Source organism: Bos grunniens, chromosome 3 (genome assembly GCF_055505025.1).
Source record: "Bos grunniens cultivar Pamir isolate PY7600 chromosome 3, Bosgru_T2T1.0, whole genome shotgun sequence".
Classification (NCBI taxonomy): Eukaryota; Metazoa; Chordata; class Mammalia; order Artiodactyla; family Bovidae; genus Bos; species Bos grunniens.
Genome location: NC_141167.1, coordinates 15,069,709 through 15,088,296, shown reverse-complemented (window position 1 = coordinate 15,088,296; position 18,588 = coordinate 15,069,709). Strand labels below are relative to the sequence as shown.

The 18,588-nt window shown below is 46.0% G+C and overlaps 1 protein-coding gene across 6 annotated transcripts; it reads right to left on the bottom strand.

Annotated features, from left to right (window-relative positions):
- Positions 1–3,367: 3,367 nt before the first annotated feature.
- Positions 3,368–18,221, bottom strand: PPIE (peptidylprolyl isomerase E). 6 transcript variants are annotated; one of them, XM_086380786.1, is made up of 10 exons: positions 17,808–18,221; positions 17,084–17,182; positions 14,385–14,428; positions 13,674–13,700; positions 12,013–12,094; positions 11,249–11,349; positions 9,853–9,976; positions 5,004–5,189; positions 3,892–4,034; positions 3,368–3,701 (listed from the first exon to the last, which is right to left on the bottom strand). In XM_086380786.1, exons 1-10 carry the CDS (start codon positions 17,833–17,835, stop codon positions 3,633–3,635), a joined length of 903 nt encoding a protein of 300 aa, XP_086236912.1. In that variant the 5' UTR covers positions 17,836–18,221; the 3' UTR covers positions 3,368–3,632. The 6 variants fall into 6 exon arrangements, with proteins under 6 accessions (XP_086236912.1, XP_086236945.1, XP_086236901.1 ...); XM_086380819.1 differs by having other exon boundaries at positions 18,057–18,221; XM_086380775.1 differs by having other exon boundaries at positions 18,182–18,221.
- Positions 18,222–18,588: the final 367 nt, after the last annotated feature.

The window sequence follows — 18,588 nt, the reverse complement described above, 5'->3', positions numbered from 1 at the left end:
CCCAACAGCAAAGACTGTCTCTTGTGCATGTGCTTAGTCGTTCAGTCATGTTCAGCTCTTGTGACCCCACGGACTGTAGCCCGTCAGGTCCTCTGTCCATGGGATTCTCCCAGGCAAGGATACTTGAGTGGGCTGCCATTCCCTTCTCCAGGGAACCTTCCGACCCAGGGATAGAACCTAGGTCTCCTGCATTGCAGGTGGATTTTTTACCATCTGAGCCACCAGGGAAAAATAAGTATAAACCTTAAATTAGCCAATTATTTTGATAATTTTATTCGAAAATTGATATATTGCACATTAGTAAAGTCAAAACATGTTAGCTCACCAGCTACAAATTACCAAAGAAACTCTTATCAATGACTACCTTTAAAATGGAAGAATTGACAACTGATTTTCAATTTGGTATTTTTAGGCCCAGCCAGTGATTGGCTTAGTTAGGGGTACACCAGGAATGTCTGTCTGGTCACCCAAAGGTTAGCAGATACTGAGTACACCTCACCTCCCAACCAAGCAGTGCTTAGCAGAACAGAGCTGCAGTCTTGCTTTTTCATCCAGAACAACTGAAAAACAGTATTATTGTTTATGTACCTGGTCGTCACACTTCCAGCGACTTCTGCCATCCGGTCACTAAGTGAAATCAACAGGAAAAAGCCTGAGTGGTGGAACAGTAGTGAATGAACACAAGGCCCGTGTATTTTATCCCGAGAGTTATCTTTGCTCAGCCAAGCGGTGCAGTGGCAGGAGAGATGCCACCATTTCCCTTTCTCTTGCTCAGGGCCTGGCTTGTTTACCTGGCCAGACTAAAAGGATAAATAAAGGTGGTCAGTTCAGACCCACTGACAGCAATGAGAAGTCACTGACAACTGATAGTTGAGGAGGATGTGGGGAAAAAAAGCTAAAGGAGAAGCACACAAGTTTTGCTCTCTGCAGTGCAATCCTGGCCTCAAGAGCACGCCATCATGCCAGGCTGTTTCAAACCAAGGCAGGCTAGTAACATGTTCTGGAAAATTTCCTAAGAAACAGGAAAAGAGGCAGCAGGCAGAACAAGAGCACAGATTTTTGAAGCCAAATGGACTTGAATCCTGGGTATTCTTCCTCTGTAGAGCAGGATAGTGGCTTTCTCCTTCCAAGCTATTAAAAAGATCATCTGTGTACACAAACATTTAGTACCATTCTGGCATATAAATACTTAACAACTGGTTAAAGTCAATTGTGTTCAACTCTCTGCAACCCCATGGACGGTAGCCCGCCAGGCTCCTCTGTCCATGGAATTCTCCAGGCCAGAATACTGGAGTGGGTAACCTATCCCTTCTCCAGGGAATCTTCCTGACCCAGGAATTGAACCCAGGTCTCCTGCACTGCAGGGGGATTCTTTACCAGCTAAGCCATCAGAGAAGCCCCTAAGAATACTGGGGTGAGTTGCATTCTCCTTTCCAGGGCATCTTCCTGACCTCGGGACTGAACCTGGGTCTCCGGCATTCCAGGCAGACTCTATTTAACAACTGGTATCTGTCGGTATTATTACAAAAGAATTTGCTAGTTTTGAGCCCCCTCTATGCTTGGTCACTAAAACTTTCTTCTTCTGAGAATGTATTTTGTGGGTGATGGTGTTTGTTCAGAGCTGTGCTTTTTCCTAAAACATTTACACACCACAATCCTTTGAAGACAGGACTTGTGTTCTCACCTGCTTTAAAGGCCTGGGCAAGTGGCCGGTTATGCGGCAGTGGCCAGGGTGGTGACACCGTGCTCTGTGCTCCCAGGAGCCTGCTGAGGGCACCCAACACTGCCGAGGTGCCCTTTAGGCAATTTAAACAGGGCTTGTCCATCCTGAGTGTTACTCCTCATGGAGAGGCCTTTTATAAGCACTTGACCCACTCTTTTTTTAATGTGCTTTTATTACAGCAATAATACAATTTTGGAGGAAAGTTTGGAAAAAACAAAAAAATAAAATACAATTCCAATCACCATAATCTTACAAGTCAGATAAAAATATGCTCGTTAATATTTTGTTGAATTTATTTCTAGGCTTTTTTCTTAGGAGATATATAAATATATATAAAAAATATAGATGTTTACATATTACAGATAGGTATTTGTACAAAATAGGAATCATACTGTACTATATAAACTGCTTTCGATGTGCTTTCTCCACGTTATATGGTATAATTTCCCATAATAAATACGTTTTGAAAATATAGCTCTCTGATTTTCCATCACCTGAAACTCTTTTTCACCACTAAAAAGTAGGTCCAACAGTCTTTTTTTGTGCCAGCAGCATCTGGAGCAGACACACTGTGAGAAACTCCTAAGCCACAGAGTCCTGGGGCCACAACCCTGGGTCTCTTCCTCTGTGCAGCCACCACACCCAGCAAAGATGGGGCCTGGCCCTGGAGGAGCTAGTGAGGGATGGTCTTGGTTAATTTTCTGTCTATAGCTAGGCTGTGGTATCCACATTTTAGCCAAACACCAGTCCAGATGGTGCCGTGAAGGTATTTTTCAGATGTGACTGACATTTAAATCAGTATGTCAAGTAAAGCAGATGACTCTCCCCCAGTGTGGGTGGGCCTCATGCAATCGGTTGAAGGCCTCAAGACAGACAGATTAGGGTCCTGTGAGGCAAAGAATTCTGCCTTCACAACAGTCTTTGGACTCAAGCTTCAACATGACTCTCCCTGGGGCTCCAGGCTGTTGGCCTGTCCTGCAGCTATCAGACTTGTCAGCCCCCACAACTGTAGAGCCAGTTCTGTATAATGGATCTTTCTCTGTGTACACATATGCATATCCTATTAGTTCTGTTTCTCCGAAGAACTCTAATACAGGGACCATATGGTATGTCACCAATTACTCCACTCTGTCACTGCAGTAAGAATATGTAAACCAATGGCTCTGACTTTCCAATAAAACTTTACTCATAAAACCATGTAGTGGGCTGGATTAGAACCAAGGGGTTTGCTAACCCCTTGTCTCCTGACAAATAGGTATAGTACCTAGCATGGAAAAGGCACTGTGAGTAATAAAGTATCATTTTTAAAAATCTGTAAAATGAAAGTGAGCAAATAAGCAAATGCGTCACGGAGACTGAGCAATACACTCACTGGCTCTGAGGCCGGCAGTGTGATGCGGGAGTGGAGGCACTGAAGACAGGAATTTTTCCACTGTCTTTGATGCCCACGGTCTTGACAGTGGTCTGACAAGGGTATCTGACCTGAAGATATATCACCCAGCATCTCAGGGAATCATCCAAGGGAAGAAAAGAAAAACCGTGGGGAAGAGATTATGCCCTATTCATTCACCAATCCGTCTCAGGGGACAGTTTAGCTTTATAGGTGACATCTGACAACTCCCAGGAACTAGCTGGAGGCAGTAGTATCAAAACTAGGATTTATTTTACCAAAAGAAAATGTCCAGGAGTCACACAGGTGGGCCCACGAGAAGCCCTGGTGGCAAAGGCCTGGACAGGCCATGCATAGCTGTCCACAGCTGGGGGGGCAGCCCTGGGCCCAAGGCCACACCTGAGGAAGAGCCAGAGGAGGCGTCCCACGCTGACCCCGAGGAAGGGCCACGACACGAAGCCCTGCTCGCTGCCAATGGGACACCTCGGGTGCCAGTGCCCCGGGTTGACAGCTCCCCTCTCACACGTACTCCCCACAGTCGGAGATGATCACCTTCTGCTTGGGCTTCCCGTCCTTGCTGCCCTGGGCCTTTGCGGGCCGAACAGAAGAGGAGGAATCAGGGGAGGGAGGGTGGAGAGTAAGGGTGGCTCAGGGATACCCACCCCCCTGCCCGTCCCACCCCCTACCCCACAACAGCAGCTTGTTGTCTCTCTCCAGGCCCCGATTCAGCTCTCCCACATTCATGGCTGTGCCCCAGGGGCCCCTGGCAGCTACCCACCTCAATCTGCCGCAAGACGTCCAGGCCATCCGTGATCTCCCCAAACACTACATGCTTGCCGTCCAGCCAATCCGTCTTGTCACACGTCAGGAAGAACTGGGAGCCGTTGGTGTTTGGGCCGGAGTTGGCCATGGACAGCAGGCCTGGGGGAGAGAAGCGCCCGTCAGCTCCCCTGACCCTGCTGGTGGTCCTGGGCATGGAGCGGGGAGTGCAGATGCTGCCTCTGCACCTGCAGATGGGAGGGCGAACGGGACGAGGAGCAGGAGCCGACTATGGGCCGGGTGGAGAAGAGTGCCTTCAGTGGGCCAGTGGCGCCTGAAGTCTGTCTAGAGGGGGACCGAGAGAACCAAAGGCAGGGAGCCTGGATAACTTTGTCAAGAAGTTTCGGTTAAAAAGGGGACCAGAGGCATGGGTGATAGCTGACGGGGGGACGTGAGTCAAAGAAAAGATCGACACTGTGTGCTTTTGTGCTGATCGAGCAGAGCAGGGGACGTGCATTACAGGGGGCAGCGGCGGGGCATGAGTGCAGAACCAGGTTCCGAAGGGCGAGGGGTGGGGAGGGTCCGGGTCATGAGCAGAGGGGAGGTGGCTCAGCCCCTGTACTTGGGGGGAAGTCAGCGCAGGCAGGTGTGCACAGATGTGGGAGGCCAAGCATCAGCTGGGGCAGAGGGTGACGTGGAGGTTTCGGGAGTGAAGGGGCAACTGTCGTCTCTGACCAGGACTGAGCGTGAACTAGGGAGTTCTGTCTACTGTGGCTGCCGAGGGCCCCCTAGAGAACTGCGGTCTTAAATATCAGTATAGTTCTGTATTTTTTTCTAGTTGCTGGGGAACCAACCACTGCAATTTTTTACTAGAGAGTCTGACAGAGAAGCAGGCAATGGGGTTGAGGGAAGAAGAGCGGGCTTACAGTGGCTGACCACAAAATTTAAGCTATGCCCACAGTTGTGGACACTGTGATGGAAACAGGCTCGCTCCGTTCCAGCCAGACTGAACGCCTCTCCTGTTCCCTGGGTGGGGGTCTGGAGGAGACCAGAACCACAGCCTGTCACCCCCTGCACAGCCATCCTGCCACAGCCCAGCCCAGCGACCATCACCGACCAGCCAGATCCCACCTGGTCCCGTGTGTTTGAGGATAAAGTTTTCATCGTCAAACTTCTTCCCGTAGATGGACTTGCCCCCGGTGCCGTTGTGGTTGGTGAAATCACCGCCCTGGCACATGAACTGGGGGATGATGCGGTGGAAACTGCTGCCCTTGAAGCCAAAGCCCTTCTCGTGGGTGCACAGGCAGCGGAAATTCTCTGGGGCCGAGAAAGGAAAAGGCACCTGATTAAAACACAAACCAATGGGGGGACTTCCTTGGTGAGCCAGTGGTTAAGAGTCCATGCTTCCAAGGAAGGAGCACAGGTTCAATCCCTGGTTGGGGAACTAAGATCCCACATGCCTCGGGGGCATGGTCAAAAAAAACCAAACAACGAGATCTCTAACTAGACTCTGAAAAACTATGTTATATTTGTTTAATATTCGTATTTTCATTTCAAAATATGACATGTTCATTATAAATCTTTGAGATATGATTATCTTGAAGGATTAGATGGAATTCTACTTAAAGAAGGCGTGAAAACATGCATTCTAGAGCTGCTCCACCCTAAACTGGTGGTAAAGCAATTTTTAAAAACAAAGACCAAACAGGATCTTAGAGAAAAAGACAGGTCAAGTCTTTGTGACTTTGCACTTGGCAATGTCTTAACTGCAACACTGAAAGTATAAGTAACAAAAAATTGGCAAATGAGACTTCATCAAAATGAAAAACTTCTGGACATCAAAGGACACTCTCAACAAAATGAAAAGGCAACTTAGGGAATGGAAGAAAACATTTGCAAATCACGTCTCTTAAGTGTTCATATACAATGAACTCCTACAAATCAACAACAAAAAACCAACCTAGTAAGTAAATACACAAAAGACTTTCACAGACATTTCCTCAAAGAAGATACACAAATGGCCCCTACCCCTAAGCATGTGAAAAGATGCTTCACATCATTAGTGATTAGGGGAATACAAATCAAAACCACAATGAGATCCCACTTCCGAACTACTAGGATGACTATGATAAACAGAAAACAAGTGAGGATGTAAAGAAACTAGAATGCTTATACACTGCTTATGAGAATGGAAAGTGGTGCAGCCACTGTAGAGAGTAATTTGGTCGTTCCTCAGAAAGTCAAACTAGAATTACCACATGACCCAGTATTTCCAGTCTTAGGGAGGCACCCAAAGTAATTGAAAACAGGGATTTAAATCCTTATTTGTACACAAATGTTCACAGTATCATTATTCATAATAACTGGAAAGTGGAACCAGTGTTCAAGTGTCCATCAACAAATGAGTAGAGAAACAAACTGTGGACTATCCAGACAAGGGAATATCAGCCAGCCGTACTGATACCTAAATGAGCCCTGAAAACACAATGCTGAGTGAAGTAAATCAGACATCAAAGGACAACTACTGTTATGACTCCATGTATATGAAATGTCTAGAACGGTAAATTCAGAGAGACAGAAAGTAGATTAACCATCACCAGAGGCTGGGAGTAGAGGAGAAAGGGGAGTGACTGTTAACGAGTCCTGAATTTCTATTTGGCTTCCCTGGTAGCTCAGCTGGTAAAGAATCCGCCTGTAAGACTCCAGTTCGATTTCTGGGTCATGAAGATCCACAGGATTCTTGGGCTTCCCTGGTGGCTTAGACAGTAAAGAATCCGCCTGCAATGTGGGAGACCTAGGTTCGATCCCTGGGTTGGGAAGATCCCCTGAAGAAGAGAAAGGCTACCCACTCCAGTATTATGGTCTGGAGAATTCCATGGACTGTATAGTTGCTATTAGGGGTGGTGCAAAAGTTTTGAGAGTAGATAGTGGCGATGGTTGTACAACATTGTGAATGCAATTAACGCCAGTAAATCATACACTTAAAATATGGATAAAATGACTATCCCCTAAAAAGGAGCAAGAGAAGAGACAACAGCAACAAAAATCTTTGGAACCTAGAAGACAAACAGGAGCCATAACTGACAGAGCAGACCTAACAAAGCTGAAGCTTAAGCTGATAAAGCCAAGAAGCAATTTGATTTCTGCTGCAGAAATTCCAAAACCTCAGTGACAAGGATGAAGATGGTTCTAAAAGCAGTAAGTCTGGTTGAAAGCTCACTTAAAAAAGTAGCTAGCCCCCAGATCCTCTCTCTTCCCTAGCCCTGGCTGCTGGTGGGAGGTTTACCCTCCAGCAGGTTAAAGCAGAGGGTCTCTGGTCTGGGATGCTTTATACATACCTGAGCGTTGAGGTACCATGATGACAAATGGAGATTTACTGAAGTTCATATACTGCTCCCACAACCTCCCACCCTCCATGACAAACAACTGGACATAGAACCATTAGCAAGAGACTAGAGTCTTCTCTGTGGCCTCTGCTCTGTCCAAGAGACTATGACTCAGGGATACTGATATCCGAGGTCCAACAGAAAGACAGAATCACCTCATAGAGGAAGCCTCAGTCAGCAAGCCTTACCAATGTCCAGGGAGTTTCCAAGCAGATTTTAAGGACCCTAGTCTTATATATGAGAAAGGCATCTAATGTGAAAAGCAAAGACTGAAACAAGCAAACAGATCAATAACAAACAAAGAAAAACAAAGAGAAAAAAAAAACTGAAAAAAATAATTTCAAACATAAGCTGTATAGGAAAAAGAAATTTTAGTATACTAATCTCCCAAGATGAAATGATAGTACATGCATGAAATAAGCAGGGGATACTATGAAAAAGAACATTTAAAAATGTTCCAAAATATGAGTAGAGAAAAATCAGAAGGGATAAAAGTAAAGAAATAATTCAAGGAAAACTTTTCAAAAGATAGTACTGTCCTAACTGATGGCTGTGGTATGCAGGATAATGGCTCCCGAAAGATGTCCAGGTCCCAATTCCTGGAACCTGAGAAAATGCTGCTCACAGCAGAAGGTACTGTGCAGATATGATTAAGGTTCCAGACACTGAGATGGGGAGAATGGCCTAGATTACCCCGGTGGGCCTAGTATAATCACAGGTTATAACCAGAGAACCTTTCCCAGCTAAAGGCAGAAAGAGAGAGTTAGAAGTGGATGGACTGTTGTACAGCAAAAACTAACAAAACACTGTAAAGCAATTATATTCCATCTCCCCGACAACCCACCCCCAAAAAAAGAAGTGGATGGGAAAGGAGGCAGGCGATTCAAAACGTGAGAGGGACTGGATCAATCACTGCTGGCTGTGATGATAAAGGAGGGGGGCCACAAGCCTCTGGAAGCTGGGACTAGCCCTCAGCTGGCAGCCAGCAAGGAAATGGGTACCTTCATCTACAGATGCAGGAAACTGAATTCTGTCAACAAAGTGACTGTCTCTGGAAACAGATCTACCCATAGAGCTTCCAGTAAGGAATGTGGTAACCCAGCCACCATCTTCCTTTAGCCTGGTGAGTCCTGTGTTGGACTTCTGGCCCTCAGAACAGCTAAGACAACAAATTTATGTTCTTGTAAGCTGCTAAGTCTGTGGTGATTTGTTACAGCAGCAAGGGCCCACTGAATATCTAGCAGGATGGATGGAAGGAGATCTACTCCAAGGGGACAGTTTTTCAGAACACAGGACACAGAGACCCTTCAAGCATCTAGACCAGTGTTATCTAACAGCTGTTAAGCATCTGAATAATTGAAGAAGTGAAACTTAATTTTATATAACTTGAATTAATTTAAGTTTAAAGAGTCACACGTGGACAGTGACTACCATATTGGGACAGCTCAGCTCTAGACAGAAAAAAAAAAAAAAAAGGTTTTGTATAAAGGACCAAGAATCAGAATGACATTAGACTTCTCTAGAATTCTACATCCAAACTATCAGGTGGGAAAGTAGAAATTTCCACACATCAGTCTCAAAAACCTGACCCTCCCAAGTTCTTTTCTCCAGAAGCTACAGAATTATATCCTCTACCAAAGTGAGGGAATAGATCAAAAATGACAACAGAGGTCCCAACACAGGAAGCGAAAGCAGGAGATCCCAAGACAAAGGCTATGAGATGGGCCTGGAAGGCAACTGGTCCAAGCTGGAGGAGGTCAGAGGGCTCCAGGGAGGAATAAGTGAAACTGACAAAATATCTGATGTGTTTGAACATGATGGAGATTTACACAAGCAGGAAAATTTGGGAAAGCTCAGGAATATGTGTACAGAATACTAAGCAAATGTGAAAACAAGAGAATTATGAATTCCAGGGAAAACAAAGTGCTGTGTATGAAAAGAAGCTATCACAGTATGATGCTTAAATAGAATGACCTGTGACCTAACTAAAATTATGGTAACAGCATAAAAGGATGAAGGAACTGGGAAGCTGATTTCAAAAGCTAATTCTTTATCTTCTCAAGTGGGAAGTCAATAGATGTCTAAAATGAAAAGACATTAAAACAAAACACAAAAAAAATCAGAAAGTAGCAACATACATCTATTATCTACAAATATGGAGGTTAAAAATCAAAAGAATCAGCTAAGAGTTGAAATTGGCTGCCTCTGAGAAGCAGCAAATGGTGCTGGGGGATGGCAGTAGGGCAGGGGGGCACTGCTGTGTTTTTCAAAACAAACTGTGAAATTAACACTCCTAACTATGTGTCTACATAATAAAATTTAGATTAAAAGAAGGATAAATAGAATTCAGTATTTAACAAATGAAAAAATATTCAAGAAGTTGTTAGTTATCGGTAGTTACTTCTGAAGAGTATGATTAGATATGGAGAAGGAACAAAGACTCAGGTTTTCAATTCATTGCCTTCAATACTGTTGGGGGGGGGGTGGGGAGAGAGAGAGTGTGTGTGTGTGTGTGCGTGTGTGTGTACTTTAGAAGAAACAAACAAACCAACCATGAATACACATTCACTTGTATTAAAGAAAAAACTGCTCACCTGCGGTCATGGGCACGACGTCTGAACGCAGGAGCATTTGGATGCGGCCAGCTGGCTTGTTCCCAATCTTGATGTCCATGTACACCTGAGGGTTTGACCGGGCCTTTTTTACAGCGGGCTCTCCCTAGATGCAGGAGAAATGGCCAGGTTAGAGAGAATGCCCTGACTCCCCAACTAGGAGAGCGAGTGTGAATGAACACACCTGAGAACCCAACTAGTGAGCAAGCTGAACAAGGTGACGCCAGGGAAGGCCCTGGGCTGCAGAAGGTGAAGGCCACGGCCACGGCCCCCAGTTTGGCATCCAGTGGCAGGAGACTTCAGGCTCGTCTACCTGGAGCCCCACCCGGCAGGCATGTCATCTCATCACACTCCCTCAGACACATCAGGTTGCCTCGCCTTCACCCTCCTGTGTGTTCACAAACAACACTTTTCTGGCCCCAAACAGACAACTCTCAACATCTTCACACCCCAGCTCAAGGTCACCCACCTTGATCCAGTTAAAAGGACCCATTTCTGTAACACCATCCCCTCCCTGTGCATAGCCCTGCGTGTGCACAGGCTGGCTGCAACGGAAGCAAGGAGTACCGAAGTGCTCACAATGGAGGTGGCGGGGACCTTGCTTTATACTCCACTTGTAGGCACTCTGCTTAGCCTATTTCCTGCTTGAGTCAATGTGGATGGAAAGTGGCAAGTTAGTGAGTTGGAGAACACAGGATGAACAAGATTAGAGGAGGGAGGGCAAGACTTGCATTAGAAATGTCTGAAGCTCAGGACTAGAAACAGAGGCCAGGAGAGTCCAAGAGCCTAGGAGAGGCTGTGAAAGATCAGAGTGACTGCTGCTGTTTTGGCAGAGAGGGGAGAGAGATTACGAGTCAAGAAAGAAACCCAGAATATCAGTTATAATGGGGAGGGGCAGCCAGAGAGGCAATGGTTAGAGAGGCGCACTGAGAATCAGAAGGAAGTGCCAAGGCAGATTCCCTGGAAGGGAGGACCTCACACCTGTGCCCAGACTGCAGGGAAGGTACCCTCACCCCGCTCTGCCTCCCTTGCGTCAGGAACAGAAAGACGGTGAGCTGGGAGCACAACACTTGCGTGAAGGAGGAGGACTGACCAGGAGGGTGCAGAGGCCCACTCACTGCCCTTCCTCACCTCATACTTCCTCCTAGTCAAAAACAATCACAGAACAGAACCCAGCAGAGCTGAGAAGCTCCTCACGCAGAGCACAAGGTTGAGAGGCTTAGAGCTTCTCTTCAGTTCACTCATTACCAACCTCCACCAAAACACTGTGAGTTCACTTTTCATTCTCTCTACTTTTGTATATACATTTACAGATTTCCATAAAAACCTAAAAAAAAAAACAGTCTTCTGGGGGGGAAGTGCCAGCCTGCAATCTCACCTCCTGCGTTTCCACTTTGGGAGGCTCTGACCCCTCCTCCTCTTTGTTCTCCTCAAGCGTCTTCCCAGAAAACTTCTTCAACCAGTCATCATCAGACCAAACTGAAAGGAAAGAAGCGAGCAGATGAGAACCAACTCAAGCCATCAGCCAGCTGCTAAGTAGGTGCTCTGGTCAGTGAAGCAGAACATGTTTTGTGGCCCTCTCGGCCAGAGGTCTCCACTTTGGGAAGTCACATGTGTCAGGCAAGTTCCCATCTTTTATAGACTGCCAGCCCTCAAGTCCAGCTCTTGTGTGTGTTAGTCGCTTAGTCGTGTCTGACTCTTTGAGACCCCATGGACTATAGCCTCCCAGGCTCCTCTGTCCATGGGATTCTCTAGGCAAGAATACTGGGGCAGGTTGCTATTTCCTTCTCCAAGCTCTTAGCAGGGCTACATTAAAAAGCTACATTAAAAGCCCCAGGGAAAGGTGCAGCCCTTGCCAGTCCCAGCCCCTGATGGAACCTGCCAGGAATGTTGAGAACACTGGGACAGATGAGAGATCAGGCATGGCTTCTCTCATAAAGGAAACAATTACCCTGGCGTGGCTGAGAAGCTACACTCTTTATTTCCCCACAAAGGTGGCACATGTCCTTTGCCAATGTAAACCATCCTCTACTACTGTCCGCCAGAGAAGCATTCAGTGCCTACTTTCAAAAAAACTGGGACAGGAAGGCAGGCAAGGCTAAACTGGAGGGTGTGATGGGCATCTGTATTGCTCCCACTCACCTGGTCTAGAAGAGCCTTCCTTAATCCTCATGGGTTTTGCCAAATTGACACGAATTGTCCGTCCAAAGAGCTCAGATTCATTCTGAAAAGTGTGAAAATCCATTTGCTTAAACTGTTAGGTTAAAAGAAAGTCAGACGCTTTCCATTTACTTCTGATACATCTGAGACAAGCTCATGATTTGTTCTCCCTTAATCCCTGATCCCCTAACAGCAAGTTATACACCTGCCACAAGGCAGCCCGTGGGCTGCAGAGAATTTCCTCCTGGGAGCCATCATACAGTTCCTTTCTCCTTTCTTCCTTTCAACTTTATTAGTTCCTTATTTAGCTGTACTGAGTCTTAGATGCAGCACATGAGGTCTTTGCTGTGGCCCATGGACTCTCTAGCTGCAGTACAGGCTTAGTTGCTCCATGGAATGTGGGATCTTAATTCCTTGACCAGGGACTGAACCCGCGTCCTCTGCATTACAAGGCGGATTCTTAGCCCCTGGGCCACCAGGGAAGTCCCTTTCTTTTTTAAAATTGAAGCATAGTTGATTTACAATGTTTTGGGTGTGTGTATATATATATATCTTTGTCAGATTCTTCTCCACTGTAGGTTATTAGACGATATTAAATAACAGGTTCCCTGTGCTATACAGTAGGACCTTGTTGTATATCTAGTTTATATGCAGTAGTATCTGACCTCCTTTCTTTCTAGTAATGACCTGTGCTAGCAAAAGTGACGCTGTTTTCAGAGTACTCTGAAATTACAAGGATAAATGCAATTTCCAAGTACCTGAGTTCATTTTCAAAAGTCAAGGTCAGCCTTAAACAATGAGAAGTGATCTCGCTCTGAGAGCTGAGGACAACAGTTGATGAATGGGAAACAGAGAACAGGAATGAAGGAAAGCCTTATTACCCTAGGATAACTGGTACCAGGAAAGGTCACTCAATGTGAAATCACTTAAAGACAGTAACACATGGTAAAATGTGAAGGGGGAAAAAACTGGGAATGTACTGTGATGAAACTGAAATTAATGAAAATAAATTTCTTACAGTTAAAATTCAGCTTTTAAACTATGGCCTAATTTGAAGAACAGAGATATAATGGATGTTTATACATCTGCAGTATTTTTTCCAATAAAATCCTATCAACAGTATGATTATCTTTGCATTTCCTATCTAATGTGAAAATCCTAAGTATCCTGAAGAGGGAACACACACTCAAGAGCTACATCATTGCCCCAAGGAGCTCTCCAGGCTGTCCCAATCACTTGGATCAGCAGCACATCCTATCATTATCCTTATCAAATTTCTCTTCTCAATTGTTAACTGGTCTAACACTTCATGAAACCCTGCCTCTTTTGTAAAATATGCAGTTTCACTGTGCAATTACTTTGCATTGTTTACAATTTCCTATCCTAGACACAGGCAGCCAGTGAGAGACTGGTCAACAAGGATGTTTAGCCTTTACATTATTATCAAATGGAGAAAGATATGTGAGAAAGGACAATTTCATAAGTGATCAATTCACAGTGAATATTTTCACACGATGACAATTTGTATGTACTTCCTGATGCAATCTTGTAACTTTGGAGGTTTAGCAAACCCAATGTAGAACTAAGTGCCCTCTGTACCACCAAAAAGCAACTTCTGTAAGCAGCACGATTCCCAGCCTTACCATGTTGTCAATAGCTGCTGCAGCATCCTGCCAAAAAAAGACAAGGTACGAATTTAGGTTTGCAGTCAAATGCTTCTTGTAGTGTCTAAACACATACTTGGTAAAATGACAACAAAAAAACAATCCAACAGAAAAAGGTCTCTTTTTTTTCCTCACCCAGGTTGCACGTGTCTAACGAAGTGCACTTCCTGGCTGACTTCAGCTATTTGCCATTTGAAAGTGAAAGTGAAGTCGCTCAGTCGTGTCCAACTCTTTGCGACCCCGTGGACTCTAGCCCACCAGGCTCCTCCGTCCATGGGATTCTCCAGGCAAGAATACTGGAGTGGGTTGCATTTCCTTCTCCAGGGGATCTTCCTGACCCAGGGATCGAAGCCAGGTCTCCCGCATTGCAGGCAGACGCTTTAACCTCTGAGCCACATTTAGTGGAAGACAAAGAAATTATCACCAGTGCTACCAGGCAAAGATGCTCAATGAGCAGGGCTGCAGGAGTTCTGCAGAGCAAGAGGGGCAGGACCGAGCAGGTCTGTGATGTTTATCACAGCCCATGGTTTCATTAAGTGAAGGCAGCTTTCCTTCAAACAGTGTTTCTCATCTCTCTGGAAGCATCAGCATGAGGCCCCAAACCCCAATCCCAAATGAAGAACAGCTCCTTTTGTAATCAGTAACAATAATAACAAGCCAAATACTTAACACAGATAACAATTTTCTCACCTCTGCCAACTCAAATTCAACAAAAGCAAATCCTCGGTGCTTTTCTGAAAAAAGGCAGACAATATCAAGCAATTATCATGTTGGCAACAGGAAGAAGCAGGTGGTCACAAAGAAAGTGAAGTCAGTCACATGCCTTATCCATTTACTAGAAATTCTACACCATCACTATTTAGGAAAAAAAAGTATCTTACTCTGATTCTTTCTAGTTTAAATAACATTTTAAGCAACTAAATTAAACTGTTTTGTAGTGAGTGAAAGTCACTCAGTTGTGTCCCTCTCTCTGTGAACCCATGGACTGTAGCCTGCCAGGCTCCTCTGTCCATTGAATTCTCCAGGCCCAAATACTGGAGTGCGTAGCCTTTACTTTCTCCAGGGGATCTTCCCAACCCAAGGATCAAACCCAGGAAATTATCCCACATTGTAGGCAGATTCTTTACCATCTGAGCCACCACGGAAGCCTGTTTTGTAGTGAACATAACTAAATAATGAACTATACTTTTAATCTTTAAAGGCAGCATTCTTTACCAAAGCCAAATCTTAACCTTTGCACGAAAGGCAGCTAGAAAAATGAAGTCATTTAACCTATCAATCAATCATTCCAAACATACATTCTGAACATCAACTGTGCATAAGTCGTGAATCCTAAAACCTGGGTAAGGATGCTCAGTCTTAATCCTCAGCAAAATGCTAATCTAACCAACACCAACTAGGAAGGCCAAGTGCACAAAAGCATTTGTTTAAGTAACCAATTAACCTTACAGAGTCAACATAACCTTATTGTTTTTATACATATAAAGGTCCCAGGAAGGTTAAATCCATACACAATGTTGATGATAAGAGCTGAAGCCATACAACTCGTCTCAGGACTCAGCAGAGCACAGGTTGCTGAAACCACAAAACAATCTCAGGACTTAATGTAGCTGAGGTTCTTTTGTCTCCTTGAGAAAAGAATTCACTGAGAGGCAAAGCGGCATGGAAAAAGTCATTTATTAGTATATGACGCTTGTGAGAAATACAAGGAGGCAGGCAAGAGGGTGCTGTGACAAGAACTTAGTGGGGTACAATTTAATTTTCTTTACTTTTAAAATTCATTTATTTGTTTTTGGCTGTGCTGGGTCTTTGCTGCTGCATGGAGGCTTCCTCTAGTTGTGGCGAGTCGGGGCTACTCTCCGGTTGCGTGGGCTCCTCTCTAGTGTGTGGGCTTCTCATTGCAGTGGTGGCGAGTCGGGGCTACTCTCCGGTTGCGTGGGCTCCTCTCTAGTGTGTGGGCTTCTCATTGCAGTGGTGGCGAGTCGGGGCTACTCTCCGGTTGCGTGGGCTCCTCTCTAGTGTGTGGGCTTCTCATTGCAGTGGCTTCTCTTGTTGTGGAGCACCGCTCAGTAGTTATGGAGCATTATCTCAGTTGCCACAAGGCATGTGGAATTTTCCCTGCATTGGCAGGCAGATTCCCAACCCCTGGATCACCAGCGAAGTCCTGGGCTATACTTTTATAATTAAAGGAAAAGTGAGGAGGAGAAGAAGACTACCCTCTTCCTCATTCTTTGAGTCTCCCATCACTGATTCTTCCTACCTGCTGGGTAGGGGAGTTTTTGACCCTGCGTGGCCCCGCTAGGACTATCATGGCGCTATGGAAATGAGCAAGAAGGCAGTAACAGATATTAAAATATGGTAAATCATTTCGGGTTTCAGTATAATGTCACCTTTCCCCTATATTTTTGTTTTTAGTGTGTGCACAGGAGCATGGCCAGGAGAAGGCACTGGCGACCCACTCCAGTATTCTTGCCTAGAAAATCCCACAGGCAGAGGAGCCTGGTGGGCTGCAGTCCATGGGGTTGCTAAGAGTCAGACACGACTGACAGACTTCACTTTCACTCTTCACTTTCATGCATTGGAGAAGGAAATGGCAACCCATTCCAGTGTTCTTGCCTGGAGAATCCCAGGGACAGAAGCCTCATGGGCTGCCATCTATGGGGTCACACAGAGTCGACAAGACTGAAGCGACTTAGCACCAGCAGCAGCAGCAGGAGCACAGCCAAGGGATCATTAACTTACTGACCTCAACCAGCAGAATGCAGGTGTCACTGCTATATGGTGCTGTTGTTAAGCGGGGCTGCTTGGTTTTGTTGCTGAGTAAGCCTGCTTTCTTGAATGATCAATTAACTCACATGGGTCTCCCAAAATTCCCTCTCTATGATCCCCTAGTGGGATTTCTAAACTAGTTGTGTACTCTAGAGCTGGGCCTAAAACTCCAACCTTAAAAATGACAACAAAGGTTAAGACAGAAAACTGAACTGTAGCTGTGATACTAATTGAAGGAAAAGTTCAGGTGTAAAGAAGCTGAGGCCCCATTGTTGAAGCTGGGCTTTCCTGCTACCCTATTTAGCAGCACAGCTGCCAAGGAGAGAGCAGGTGTAGGAGAGTGCCTGGCAGGCAGTTTGAAACAACAGCTCTCCATGTAGCTCGAAACCAATCTTCCTACTGGCTAACTGAAAAGCTTGTCTTACTTCAAATGCAATATATGGGATCTGAAAAGCATACTTCAGCTCACAACCCCAACTCTCCGAGAAGTCCTTCTGTATAAAGATCACTGTCACGCTGCCCAAAGCATATTTAGAACATACTGTAATATGACTTACAAAAATTTTAAGTTCTTTCCTAGCAGGAGGATTCTGGGCATGAGAAACACTAAGACAACTCACCTGTTTCATAATCCAGAGGAATCTGGATATCCGTGATGTCTCCAAAAGGGATAAAAGCAGCATGGAGAACTTTGTCATCCACCTCCTCTGCGAGTCCACCTGCAAAGACATTAAGTGCCTTCTGAACTACCGTCCTCCATTCTCTTGAGAAGTCCCTGCTGTAAAATCAGCATGCCGTTGTCAGGGCAGGGATCTTTCCATTCAGTCCTTCGGGTTCATAAATATCCCTCTCATTTGCTCCTTCACACTTACTTACGAAGCACACTCTTCACTCTCCTTTCAGACCCTCATCTAGCCCGGAGATTCCCTCCACAGCTTCATAACTGCCTCCCTTCTCCTCCACAAAGCCAACCAGTACCATCCTGGGAACGTACAGACTTTAACTCATCACTTCCCTGCTTAAAGTACTTAATCCTCGGGATAAAGAACAAACTTAGCACTGTACACAAGGCCCTGCCCACTTCTTCAGCCTCTTACCCTTTGCTTCCTCGCAAAACGACACATTTCCCTGCAAGTGTTAGACTATTTCACACCTTTGGGCCTTTGCTCGTGCTGCTCCCTTTCAGTAAACACACTTGCTCCTATTTCGCTACCTGGCTAATTCCAGCTCATCTCCGGCGTCACCGCAACCTGTAAACTTGCTCTCACCTCTCCAGATGGAGGGGTCATTTCTCCCTACACCGAGCCCTAAGTCACCAGAGTCCGTCCCCACCAAAGCTCTCACCAAACTGTGCTATTGGGGTTATTCTCATTTTCAGGCGGCTAGCCTGGGAACTCTTTCCCTGAAGAGTGGGGGCTGAGCCTTTGCTGCGGTGAATGTAAAATGAATGGACGCGAGGATTCAGAGATCCCTAATATTCCTCCAACCATCGCCCCGGCCCCAGGTGATGAAGAGGTTGTTGTTAGAGGATGGAGGGCTTCGAAAAGAGGTGCAATTATGTCTCAGGCTCACTCTCTGAGACCCAAGCAATACCGCCACAGATGCCACCTAGACAGCTGCTCGCCGCCTCCCGCGTCCGGAAACCTGTCCAGCTCCACTCCACGACCCACTCCCGGCCCGGTTCGCCCACCCTCCGCCTAGCCCCCAAGCCTGCTCACCCACATACAACACTCGCTTGGTAGTGGCCATCTTGCTCTTGCGCTCTTCCGCCGGAAGCCTGTATTCGGCCCGCCCCTTCATCAAGGCTCCGCCCCCGCGTACGGCTATCGCAGACCCCGCCCACTATGGCAAAAGCTGTGGTGGCCTCTGGGTGCCGTCGAGCTGCGAGTGAAGCGTAGGTGCATCTTAGGGCCTGAACCGACACGGCTTTGGCTCTACCGGTGCTCCCTGCTGTGGAACACACTCCCTTGCGGATTCAGAAGGAGTCAGCAAGTAATAAACAACCAATAAAATACGGTCAGCGGGTCACCTCGCCCATCTATTTTTGGACAACTAAGAGCTAGGAATGGTTTTTACACTTTTAAAGAGCTGGGGGGCGGGGAAAGAAGAAGAAACAAGAATAATA